The sequence below is a fragment of the Moschus berezovskii genome, chromosome 6, assembly GCF_049115385.1.
Source record: "Moschus berezovskii isolate FMDL1 chromosome 6, NW_MosBer_1.0, whole genome shotgun sequence".
Classification (NCBI taxonomy): domain Eukaryota; kingdom Metazoa; phylum Chordata; class Mammalia; order Artiodactyla; family Moschidae; genus Moschus; species Moschus berezovskii.
The window spans coordinates 92,912,110-92,924,951 of record NC_142465.1 but is presented as its reverse complement, the minus strand read 5'-3'; the positions used below and the strand labels follow the sequence as shown (position 1 = coordinate 92,924,951).

Genomic DNA, 12,842 nt, shown 5'->3' with positions numbered 1-12,842 from the left:
TGATTCAATCATCCTATGTGTTTAGACCTTTATCATCAAGAATCTAACTGTATATCCAAATAATAATTTTTCAAGCAAAAATGCAGTCTGTGACATGTAATTACCCTCCACTTCGGTTTAGGAATTCTTGAGTAATTAATGCCTTTGGACTCTTAATATCTGCTTTTGAAGGCTTAGATCGAAATAACGTAGAACAGCAGGATTCAGTAATACCTAGATTTTTTTACTTAATGATAGTTGGTGAAAACAAGCAAGATCTATTTTTCTCATGTGATCTGAGAATAGATTAGAGTAACCCACATTTATGCTGGAGCTCTGTCCTTTTCTCCCAAATGATTCAGCTAAACCTCATGAAGATTTAACATTAGATAATAGAATGTCCTTCCCTAAAATAGGTACAGTCCAAAAAGCTGTTATGTGAGAATGAAGTCAGAGAATTAATAAGGAGAACTGCACAAAGCACCTGGTCATGTGTGAGGCGAAGTGTATAGGAATGGATGGGCCAAGGTCATTTTTCCTGATGTCTCTCCCTCTTGAAAAAGTGGTGGAACGGGGCCACCAGAGCTCAAGGGAAAATGGGAGTTTGAAGCAGTTATCTAAATAATTCAGGCAAGAAGGTACACTTAGGCTTGTCGAAATCACTGAATTGAAATATTTTGAACCTTGTTGGAGATTTTTTAATGTATTGCAAGGAAACACATACTGATACTGAGTTACTGCATTAAGGAAAATGTTATCCCTGGAAAAGGTAGGCTCATGTACTTAGACCATGTTAAACAAATACTCAAGTTTCTTCCTACTTTATGTTGCCCAGTAGATAGTAACTTTCACCGGCATAAGAAGTATGAATAATGTCCTTGTATCCTAGACACAGCGTTTATAATTCTGTTATTTCTAAAGTAATTTTTCACTAAATAGCACTGAGTTTGCACCTGGAAGGAAAAAAAAAGCAGTGTAGCTGATATGCATAAAAAAATAAAGGAAGAAAAGAAAACAGAATTACCCAAATGCTTCTGGGAAATAAAAAGACTTCACAAGCTATATAAAAAAACATTTTATTCACAGAGTACATTTCCAAAATTTCTCCAAGTAAAGGAGGTAGAGAAATTGAAACTTGCTGAAACTTCTCAGTACCAGCCATAATTACAATGAACACAGTAAAGAAAAAGACATGTTTTAACAGCAAACCTCCTCCTATGACATTGCATTTAAATTCTGTGGAAAGAACAACTCAGCAGAACCAACAGAGATACCATTTTTTCCAAGTCATACTATAAAAAGTACCAATTAAAGTTTTTTTCTTACCTGCTACATTTTCTATGAAACTGAAAAAAAAAAATTAATGAAGAGCACTGATTTTCCCCATACCTACTGCCAGGGGAGTTTGGCTTTATTAGGAAGAAGTAATTTCACATACAGTTCAAAAGTGATTTCAATTTTATGGTCTAATCTAACATCTTTTCCAGAATTACTGTATCTATCGACTTGGAGTCAGACTACACTGCATGAGAAAGTCTATTTGAATTTTTCTATTTTTTTCTGAGCTCTAGTCTCTGCAAATTTACTCTTGAAAAATAGCCTTCACACATGTGGAATAATATATAATGTTCAATGATCAAGTTAAAGAGATATTTTCTTTTTCAAAGATTTTCAGACCAACTATGTTGTTTGGTAACTGAAGTTCTAGTCATGTTCCAGACTTTTAAAAATTTAGGCAAGCTTTTTATTTTTTCCTTTTTAATTTTCCTTTTAATTTTTGGGCTATGCCACTTGGCAGGAAGGATCTTAATTCCCGGACCAGGGATGGAACCCATGCCCTTTGCTGTGGAAGTGCAGATTCTTAACCATCGGACCACCAGGGAAGCCCCTAGACTAGCTCTTCAGTGGAGCTTCAGTGTTGTCTCTTCTCACCCCTTTTTAGTGTCTCTGATGTACCTCAATGGTCATCAATCATCACAAATTGTGAATCCTATACACATTATTATAAGGTCTTTCCTGGTGGCTAAGTGGTAATGAATCCTCCTGCCAATGCAGGAGACATGCATTCCATCCCTGGGTCAGGAAGATCCCCTGGAGAAGGAAATAGCTACCCACTCCAGTATATTTGCTTGGAAAATCCCACGGATAGAGGAGCCTGGCAAGCTACATTCCATGGGGTCACAAAGAGTCTGACATGACTTAGTGACTAAACAACAACAATACACATTATGAAAGAGATGTCTCTAGAAACCTTTCAACAAGAAAGTCCCAATGGATTGGTGCTACAGAATAAATGGGAAACGGGAAAAAAGTTGTTTTCTTGCTTCCACGAATGCTAGAATTTGCTGAAAAAACAAGCATTTTCAGTCCATGTCCTTCTGCGGCTATCACCTAAGGCATTCCCTATGAGAAGGTTCTACTACTTCAACAAAGGATATTTACATACTGTTATCAGACGTCTCCAAGGCCTAGATACTATTGTGCATTTATATAAAATAGTCACATTCACTACACTTGTAAGAGTTCTTGCTGATGATAAAGATACAACTTGGAACAGACATGGTTACACCTCTAGAGTGACAGGGGTACATGAAGGAAACACATAAGAAAGTGGGAGCCAAGCCAGAAAAAGTTAAGGCACCCTCTGCCACCCCCAATCAGGTCAGCCATCTTTCTCTTTCAATGGGCCTAACTAATGTAAGGGGTGTGTGTATGTGTGTGTTTACACTAGCACATAGGAGAGAAAACACATCTAGTCTGCCTAAGTAATAAAGAATATAAAAGCCTTTTACTGAGGTATAACTGTGGGAGCAGGAACTAAAGCTAACTTTATGCATAGCACATGGTGATCGTGTTTCAAAAGGTCAAGTTCAAGGTGACACTTGCTACTATATTGCTGCCTCATCATGACAAAAGATCAAAATCACCTTATTTTGTGAGTATGCATCAAGGTAGAGATGGGCAAGGGGTGTGAGAATGGGAGTGTTTGCATATTCAGGCTCAAACACCAAGGAAAACCCAACATGGAGAGGACAGGAAGTGGGGAAGAGTTTAGACCCTGAGGGTCCAAGTAGGTAAAGAGGTATCACTTCTGCTTTTTTCCCCAAGTGTTGCACAGTCTCATGCTGCTTCCTCTAGCATATTTCCATCATTAGGAATAACAGTTGCATGACAATGTATTTCCTTTAAAACGTTCTGAAAAGGTTCTTGGGGCAGACAACAAGGACAACCACCTCTTCACTTCACTTCCTCTTCACTGCACACTAACATCCCTCCCACTGACATACATACACTGTGTATAAAATAGATAACTAATGAGAACTTACTGTATAGCTTAGGGAACTCTATCTACCCAATCTTCCACGGTGAACTAAACGGGACAGAAATCCAAAATGGGGCGATATATGTACACGTATAGTTGATTCACTTTTCTGTACAGTAGAAACTAACATTGTAAGCAAATGTACTTTGATTAAAAAAATAAAGATTCCTCCCAGTGGTCCCTCTCAATTACAGCCCTGATTTTTGTTCTATCATTTTCATTAAACTTCTTTATTTTAATGACAATTCTCCATTTCTCTTATGGTAGAGAGAAAAACAGACATATCTATCTCCTAATTTTCTCTGCCCTGGATAAAATCACATCTCTTAAATGTTTATTCACATCATGTGAAACATGAGCTTTTAAAATGACAAATAACTGGAGAAAATCTAATTATATAGAAGCAGAAAGAGATATGATCAATACATTTAGACAGTATTCTATAAAACTTCCAGGTAGTTACACATTATTGATTATATATCATAGCTTCAACAAGAAAGCAAGTCAGAAAGAATTTTAGCACAATGTAGAGATCAATATGAATACAGGAGGTAGGTAAATGAGTGACCATAGCCAAAATATAATTCCTCTTTTGTGCTTTAGAATTTATAGTTATGGGCTTTGGCGATTGTACAAGTGATCTCAAGTATTATAAGTTAATTTATAATGTTGTTTACTCCTTAACTATTAGAGCAGAAGAAATCAGAAATGCTGGCACCAGAAAATCAGAAGGAAATGGAAGCACATATTTTTTTTTCTTATTGCAATGACAAGCAGAATTTTTGTGTTATGTTTGAATGAGTTTTCCACTCATGTATTTATTTCAGGTAAAAATTCAGATAGGCCTAGGCTGGGAGTAAAGTCAGTAGTATCCATTTTCTTATGATAGGAAAAAAAATGGCCAAAACAGTTGGAGATCCACATAAATTTCCTTTCACTTACAAAATAGAAATTTTACTGTTTTCAACCTAAATACATGGCTTCTTATTTAGGAATTTATAAACAGGTCTTTGCATGTGTCTCCAGAGCTTTCTCCAGGCTACTGGAGAACTAATAGAATATTTGATATTTTCCCAGCTTCGGGAACTTAGAAAAAATGCATCAGAGTTGGGGGAAAAAGTTTCATTTTTAATTAACGTTGGCAGGGCCATAATTAGGTCAAGATGATCAGAATTCTGTCATGGGACACCCAAATTTAGAGAGCACAAGTATAAAAAAAAAGAAAAGAAATGTTTAAGGCAGTGTAAAATTTTAAACTTCCCAGCAAATTTGCACACCAACTCTCTAGACACAAGACTACTAGCGTGATCTCAGAGCTAGGAGATCTTTCGTGGTAGTAGACAGAGATAGTGCTGGAAGGCCAAGGCCAAGAGCAGAGACTTCTCTGACCCTTTGTACGTGGAAAGCTTGGGGACTGGGTTTTTCTTCCTTTCCATTTGCCTCTTCTTTACCACAGCATGCTGGTAACTGAAGTTGCCTAAACTGCTAGTCATATTCAGTTGTAGTTGCTGTTCATTTGGGGCTTCTCTGGTGGCTCAAAGGGTAAAGAATCTGCCTGCCATGCAAGAGACCTGGGTTCGATCCCTAGGTTGGGAAGATCCCCTGGAGAAGGGCATGGCAACCCACTCCAGTATTCTTGCCTGGAGAATCCTATGGGCAGAGGAGCCTGGTGGCCTATAGTCCATGGGGTTGAAAAGAATCAGACACAGCTGAGTGACTAACACACACACACACACACTGTTCATTTTGTAAGAGACTTGACCAACATTGCAGGTGCCTCGGTATTGTCTGCCCATGTCCATCCCTGATGTGTGCCCACCAAAATCAGATAATCTCAGAGGAGACTGCTACACTGGGAAAACGAAGAAATAAAAAGCACAGTATTGATCTCAAGCCTTATTCCTTCACATGCTCTTCCTAAAGCTCCCATAAAAATCCTCTTAAGAGTTTGATCTTTGAAACTCTACTGACAGAGAGCATATATTACCTGATTCTGGTGGGAAAGTTTTTATACAACCCAATAAGCATTTCCTGAAGTTTTCAGTGGACTGTGACTTTCTTTTTTCCTCTTTAGGTCCCTCCTAACAAGGGTTTATCAGTTAAATTTTTCATACAATCAGTATTTTTAAACATGGAAATTAAAACCCTAGGTGACTGATTTTCCAAACTGAGAAACAGGAGGTGGTATATAATAAAATGACAAACCTACCTGAGTTGCTGACAGTGTCATGGGTTATTATTTCTATTTGAAATTATCACTAACACTCCTGTAAAGCTTTGGACTAATCTTAGAATACTTTTGGCAAATTCAGAATGCTAGGATTTCCCCAATTATTTTCCATATAGATTTTTAAGCCAGGTTGCCCATTGCTTCAGATACAAGTTATATTTAACCTAAACAAGTTTTTAGTCCAGAAAAGGGCATAAAACATCACAAAGCCAAACACAGAGTACTATTTGAACATCTGTCACTCTGGATCTCTGTACCATTTTGAATCATTTGCCCTTGTTAAAATAGGTAGAAGTAAACTATACAGAAGCAAAATCCAGGACGCACTTAACTTCCTGTGTTACTTTCAATTTAGATGCACAATGTTGTATAAACTGTTGGTCAAATACTCTATAGAAAGCATGTGTCCAGTGTCTTCTTCCATAAAAAATCTTTCATACAAAAAATTACTTTCTTATGAAAGACTTACTCCTTCAGGCATCTTAATTTGACCAAAGTCTAATTAAAATCAAACATAAGTCTTTCTTACTCATGATACATAACATCAGTGCAGTTCTCCAACTGGAGTTAATAAAAACAAAAATTCACATCAGGTACTCATTTTCAGCCTCTTCACCTGCTCATTTATCCCCATGGAGCAACCTAATTTTTGCCACTAAAATATAACTTAAAAATTAGACTAATATGTGAGAGGATGATGCCTTCTCCTTGCATGTGCATCAAAAGTGATGAAATATTTTCTTATGAAATGTGTCTGCTGCAACCCAAATCTCTTCTGAGCTGAATCTTAAGGGTCAGTAACATTAAAATGTAATCAACCAAATTTGGTAAATAATGAGGTCCAATTCTGAAGGTCTCAATTTCAAAAAAATAAAATAATGGGAGTTTAGAATTTAACTTAAGAGTAATAGAGTATGCCAGAGTACTGTGCAAGATAATTCTAGAAAGATCCTCACTTAGGAACACATATATTCCAGTAAGGATGGATATACTAACATTATGCTATAAGCACATGTACACACACATAAATACACACACTCACAACTCCTAGATTGAGATATATCTAACCACAGAAAAGGAAATATGTATGGCATACTTGTGAACTATCACTATAAAATAACGTTAAACTGTAATCTACTCTGAGAAAACATTCTCACTAAATTGTAGTCATACTTTGAATGACATGAGCATATAAGTGAAGACAATGTGGAATAATCAAAATACCATTTTGGTCTAATCTGGGGTTTCTCAACCTTGGCACTACTGGGATTTTCACGTGGGTAATTCTTTGTTGGGGGGCTGCTCTGTGCATTGTAGATCTTTAGTAGGACCCCTGGCCTCTATCCACTAGATGCTGGCAGCACCCTCCAAACCATGACCATCAAAAATGTCTCCTAAGAATTCCCTGGTGATCCAGTGGTCAGGACTCTGAGCTTTCACTGCCGAGGGCCTGGGTTCCATCTCTGGTGGGGGAAATAAGATCCCACAAAAAAGTCTGCAGATACTGGCAAATGTCACCAGACAGGGGAGGAGAATCACCCCAGTTAAGAAGCCGTGATCAAATTATACTCTATCCATTTGCTTGCCTTTCAGAAGCCCCAAATGTACAACTAACCACTGTACAAATCTCTTGCACAAACCTAGCCCAGGAATTACAAAATGCAAAATTTCCAGAGGACATCTTCAATGGAGCCAAGACACATGAGCTCGATGGAGTTCATTAATTATTGATTTTAACAATGTCAACAATTAAAGCAGTACTTTGAGTGATATTTATTTTATTAACTTTTATGTGTGTTTTTTGTTAGGCCTTTTATATTTTGATGAAATGTATAGGTAAAAATGCATTCCTTTTCAGGTAGTTATTGAATAATAATAATAGCTCAAAAGAGGAAATATATTCAGGACTGCACATACAGTGCATATTTAATGCAACTCACTCATAGTACATTCTCATTACATTTTTGCTGCCAAATAGGATCAAAAGAGCAAATTGGATCTGCACAGAATCAATACTCTTAAATTCTTAACTTTCTAAGTATCAATAGAATCTGTGTTATGTCACCAGTCATATTTTAACTGTTGATCTCTATAATAACCTCAATATTCAATCTTATTTAGAAATTGCCTAGACAGGAAGATCCCCTGGAGTAGGAAATGGCAACCCACTTCAATATTCTTTTCTGGAAAAATTCACGGACAGAGAAGCCTGGCGGCCTACAGTCCATGGGGTTGCAAGGAGTTGGACACAACTGAGCAACGGAGCACCACCACATCCCAATGATGTTGAATTTTTCCAAGGGCTTTGTTATCTCAGTATTATTTAAATGAACCCACCCAAAACTGCCACCTGGTTTAGTCTACATTGTATACTAAGTCTTTTCCATGGAAAATGAAGCAGAACTTTTGGGTACAGTTTACCCACATTTTGGTGACACTTAAAGGAATCAATTTAGTGATATGTACTGTCTCCTTTTAGATTAAGACATCCCCAAACACAAAGACCATGTGAGGTTTCTTTTACCTTTCTCTGTATGTAAACACATCTGGCTGCCTGTAAACTGTCAACAGAGTTTGTGTGCAGTGTGTCAAAGCTGAGGTTAACAACCCTTCTAAGCTGTCCTACCTGTTACTAAGGGAATCAACAACTACTAACTCACATCCCTTTACTGGTGTGAACCATGTGTTGATGACCATATGTATGTAACACAGGATTTACTCATGAGATGTTGTTGGTGGGGGGAGTCACATACACTAAAACAGTTCTGTTCATTTGGAGTGATTTGGGGGTAAGGCTCACATCTCATGCTGGTATGAGCATTAGAGCAGCAACCAGTAAGCTGGTTTGTCTCGTAGCAAGGTGTGGTAGGTAGTACATAATGCATTAATAGTTCTCCAACACCAGTTACAGATTTCTGCTATCCCAGGTCATATGGGTTCCACTTTCATAGCTGCACAGGAATGAGTTTTGTCTGAGTGTGTGTATGAGTGTACATGAGGCTATGCATGCTTTTATGTGTGCATGCATACGCTTCATCTTGGAGAGAACCTATTTACCATGGCAGAAAGAAAAGTATCTTCTGGTCTGTCTTCCAGAGACTAAGCTTGATGTCATGTGCTTTACTTCATCTCTGAACATTAAATTATGAAGACAATTATGCCAATTTGCAAACAAATAATGCACTTGCATTTGTAGTTTTCTGCACTAAAATAATAAGCAAGAGATCTGGGTTTCGGTCCCTGTGAAATAGGGAATCGGGAAGATCCTGTGAAATAGGAAATGACAACCCACTCCAAATCCCATGGACAGAGAAGTCTGGCAGGCTATGGTCCATGGGGTCACAGAGAGTAGGACACAACTGAGCGACTGAGCACACACAATGCAAATAGGCTTGCATAATGCAGACCTAAAACTGAGTCTATGCCCTAAATTCTGAGGAGGGAAAGTGACTGGCCCTCCTGACAATGAATCAACACAATCTAAATTCAACAATGTTTCACATTGTCTAAGTAGACTTGACAAAAGGGGAAGAAGCAATTCTTATTTAACAATTTTTTTAAATGGAAGGGAGGGGGAACTCTAGTTAACAAAGACTTGGTTCAACAAATTACAATTATCAGCTGTAGTGTTTTGTATCCATATTATTCAGTAAGGGATTTTTTTTTAAATGTACCCCATCACCTACTCACTGCCCTTAAATAGGGCAAAATTAAGTAAGACTTTTTAAAAAACCTATAGTTCTAATGTTAGTCTGATTAAGATAGCTTTTTTTTTTTTTAAACTAAGTCAGTTCAGGTTGATAACCACTGACACTTCTACTCTGGCATTTCATTTAATCTACCTTAATTCCTCAGCTTCAGTAACTAGAGTTTGGTCTAGTTTGGGAACTGTACCTTCTCATGTAAATGTGCTTTACCAATATCACTTCATCAGCATGTTACTAGTTGCAAATCCACCATGTGCCAAATAATCCATGGGATGGTTCACTTCTTTTTTTGTCTTCAAAGTCAATAGTAAAAGTAGAGTTTCCCTTGGGTTTCTTCTGTCATTTTTTCCCAAGTGGTCAATGCAAGTCCATGAAATGACCTGATCATTTCCTTTTGAAGTTACGTAGAAAACCTAACAAAAATACTCTGGCTCAGTCCTTTCTTTGTCCACAGTCCCTAGGAAGTGGGCTGGAGTGAGGTGTCCTCACATGGGTCTAACTGCATTCTCAGTGCACCAATTTTATGAAGATACCAGAGTTGAAGAAATTCCTCTGGCATGGCATGAAAGCCAGAAAAGGGCAGGACATTATCATAATAGTGGTGGCTGATGGGCTGTTCATGCATATTCACAGAGAAGGGCCAGAAACCATAGATCGCCACCTCTTCACAGAGGCCCAGGGCTGCGCTCACCAGAAAGAGTCCTGTGGACAGGCGCTTGGCGTGAATTCCCCTACTTTTCCAGAACTTTCCAATGCTACGCAGAAAGTTGGGGTTGGCAAAGAGCACTGTCTGATTGGCACCAACATCGGACAGTGTGTAATAAACCCGGAGGGATGGCTCTGTTCCCGTCTTCATAGAAAAGGCAGGCATGTAGATGTAACTGTGGTTATAGACCTTCATGTGGTCCACAAACGTCTTTCTGGACCACAGCAGGTTCTGAAACCTATCAAAGAGAAGAGGCTCAATTAAACCTGGGGAAAAGTATCTCATCAATACCCACTCTACAGTTCTTCTGATGCCTGATAGGCATGTCATCTCTGCAAAAAACATAAAAAGCACTTCTCTTGATTTAAAATCCACCTTGAACTTACCAATTATCTCTCATCAAGTAGCCTGGCTTTCCCCAACCCCAACATCTTACACTCAGGTTAAGACTTCTTAATGAGATTCTGTTTGAACTGACATGCATTGCACATGCTGTTCTCTTTTAGAATTTACTTGCCTGGAATATAAAAATGATTTAATACTCATGAATTCACAAAGGTTGTTGGTTGTTGAATAGACTTGATAAAAGCTACCTGTGGGGCAGACATAAACACATGACATTTTTCTTCATCTGCAAATCAAAAGAACCATTTCAGAGATATTCTTCCCACTGAAATGCTCTGATTCTACAGGTACGAAGCTTTATCAATGAATGCTACAACTATAATAATATATGGAAAAAGAAAGACTTGTTTCTATTAAATAAGGTAGCTGAGAGCTACTCATATTGCTGGCTCCAAAGAACTCTACTTTTCCATGTTCTTTCAATTTGGATTACATAGGAGGATTTCTGATTGAAATGTATTCAGTTAAAACTTATGGTGGACATCCTATATGTCAGGCATTGGGGAAGTAAAATTTTTGATCTCAAGAAATTCAAGTCCATTGTAGAAACAAAAATATAACTGAGCACATTAATATAATAACATTATATATTAAGCACATAATATAATAACATTAATGTTCTAAGTACAATAGTTTACATTTGAATAAACTACTATGGAATACAGATGAAAAAATAATTCTGCCTTGGGAGAGTGGGTTCCAAAAAGAGCTACATCGAGGGGATGGCACTTAAATACCTTTCCTTAGGGGAACAAAAGAAGAAAAATCACGAAACTATAAAAGATACCAACTGCAAGGGTGCACAGAGTCCTGAAACAATGATAAAGATCCTGTGATAAAGATTTTGTGTCTCTGGAATGAGCGAGGCAGGGATGACTGGTAGAGGCAGTGGTGGAAGACGAGGTGTGTTGCAGAAACCCTTGTGTGTCTCTCATTTGTTTGGACTGCACTCTGATGATTCCTTGGAAGGAAAGTTATGACCAACCTTGATAATATATTAAAAAGCAGAGACATTATTTTGCCAACAAAGGTCCGTCTAGTCAAGGCTATGGTTTTTCCCGTGGTCATGTATGGATGTGAGAGTTGGACTGTGAAGAAAGCTGATCGCCGAAGAATTGATGCTTTTGAACTGTGGTGTCGGAGAAGACTCTTGAGAGTCCCTTGTACCGCAAGGAGTTCCAACCAGTCCATTCTAAGGGAGATCGATCCTGGGTGTTCATTGGATGGACTGATGCTAAAGCTGAAACTGCAATACTTTGGCCACCTCATGCGACGAGTGGACTCACTGGAAAAGACTCTGATGCTGGGAAAGGTTGGGGGCGGGAGGAGAAGGGGATGACCGAGAATGAGATGGCTGGATGGCATCACCGACTCTGTGGACATGAGTTTGAGTGAACTCCGGGAGTTGGTGATGGATAGGGAGGCCTGGCGTGCTGTGATTCATGGGGTCGCGGAGAGTCGGACACGACTGAGTGACTGAACTGAACTGAATTGAACTGATGATGGGAAGTGAGGACGCACAGCACTTTACTACCTGGATTGTAAGTATTCCATCATTTGTTTAGCTCTCAGTCTTTGTCAGGAAAGGTGACTCTGGTGATCTGGGGAAGGAAGCAGCTGATGGCCTGGAGACCAGTTAAGGGATTGCTGATGTAGAGCAAATGAAAAAGACAGTGAGTGAGAGGAGGGCCTTGCAACTTCTTGTTCTTCCACATGGAAGTCATCTGTCTCAGGTTACATGCAAGTAAAGAAGCAGCATCTGATGGGGTGGAGAGGGAGGTGGGAGGGGGGTTCAGGATGGAGGGACACATGTACACCCGTGGCTGATTCATGTCAGTGTACGGCAAAAGCCACCACAATATTGTAAAGTAATTAGCCTCCAATTAAAATAAATAAATTAAAAAAAAACAAATTAGGGAATACTATGTAGCTATCAGAGAGAATGAGGTAGTGCACATGTATACAGAAGTCAAGACATATATATATATGCAGGAAAGGTGTCAAATATAATAAGTATATGAAATTATAAAAGAAAAAAAAAAGCAGCAGCATCTGAGAATGGAACTGAGCCATATCAGTAGAGGAAAGTCTGGTCTGACAGGTTGGCACGGCTCATCAGAATTATGTGAAACTGAAATTCTGAATACACAAATCCACAGGATTTTATGTTGCAATTAGTGCTATGAACTCTGTCTGCCAAGAAAGGTGGGTCTCTCAATCCTGTTGGAAGGGAAATTGCTCAAGTTTTCTTCATGTCCTTGATTCAGCAGTCTGTCTGCCTTAGCAACTTTTCCTGGGCCCTGATAAATAGAGAAGTGATAACAGGATTTTTAGGTGTGATTACTTTACCCTATAAGAAGCCATGGAAGCACACTGATCCCTATCATGGAGCTGGGCCAGCCTCTTCAACACAAATCCCTACTTCCAACTTCAATCTCTCTCTCTCTTTAGTCGCAAAGTCGTGTCCGACTCTTGTGACCCAGTGGACTGTAG

General features: G+C 38.7%; 1 protein-coding gene across 1 annotated transcript in view; it reads right to left on the bottom strand.

Moving 5' to 3' along the window:
* Positions 1-1,066: 1,066 nt before the first annotated feature.
* Positions 1,067-12,842, bottom strand: part of ST8SIA1 (ST8 alpha-N-acetyl-neuraminide alpha-2,8-sialyltransferase 1) — a 180,610-nt gene continuing 168,834 nt past the window's right edge. Inside the window, exon 5 of the mRNA XM_055394160.2 lies at positions 1,067-10,182. Coding sequence (XP_055250135.1) covers positions 9,696-10,182 — 487 coding nt within the window. The 3' untranslated portion in view covers positions 1,067-9,695. The remainder of the gene's footprint in view (positions 10,183-12,842) is intronic.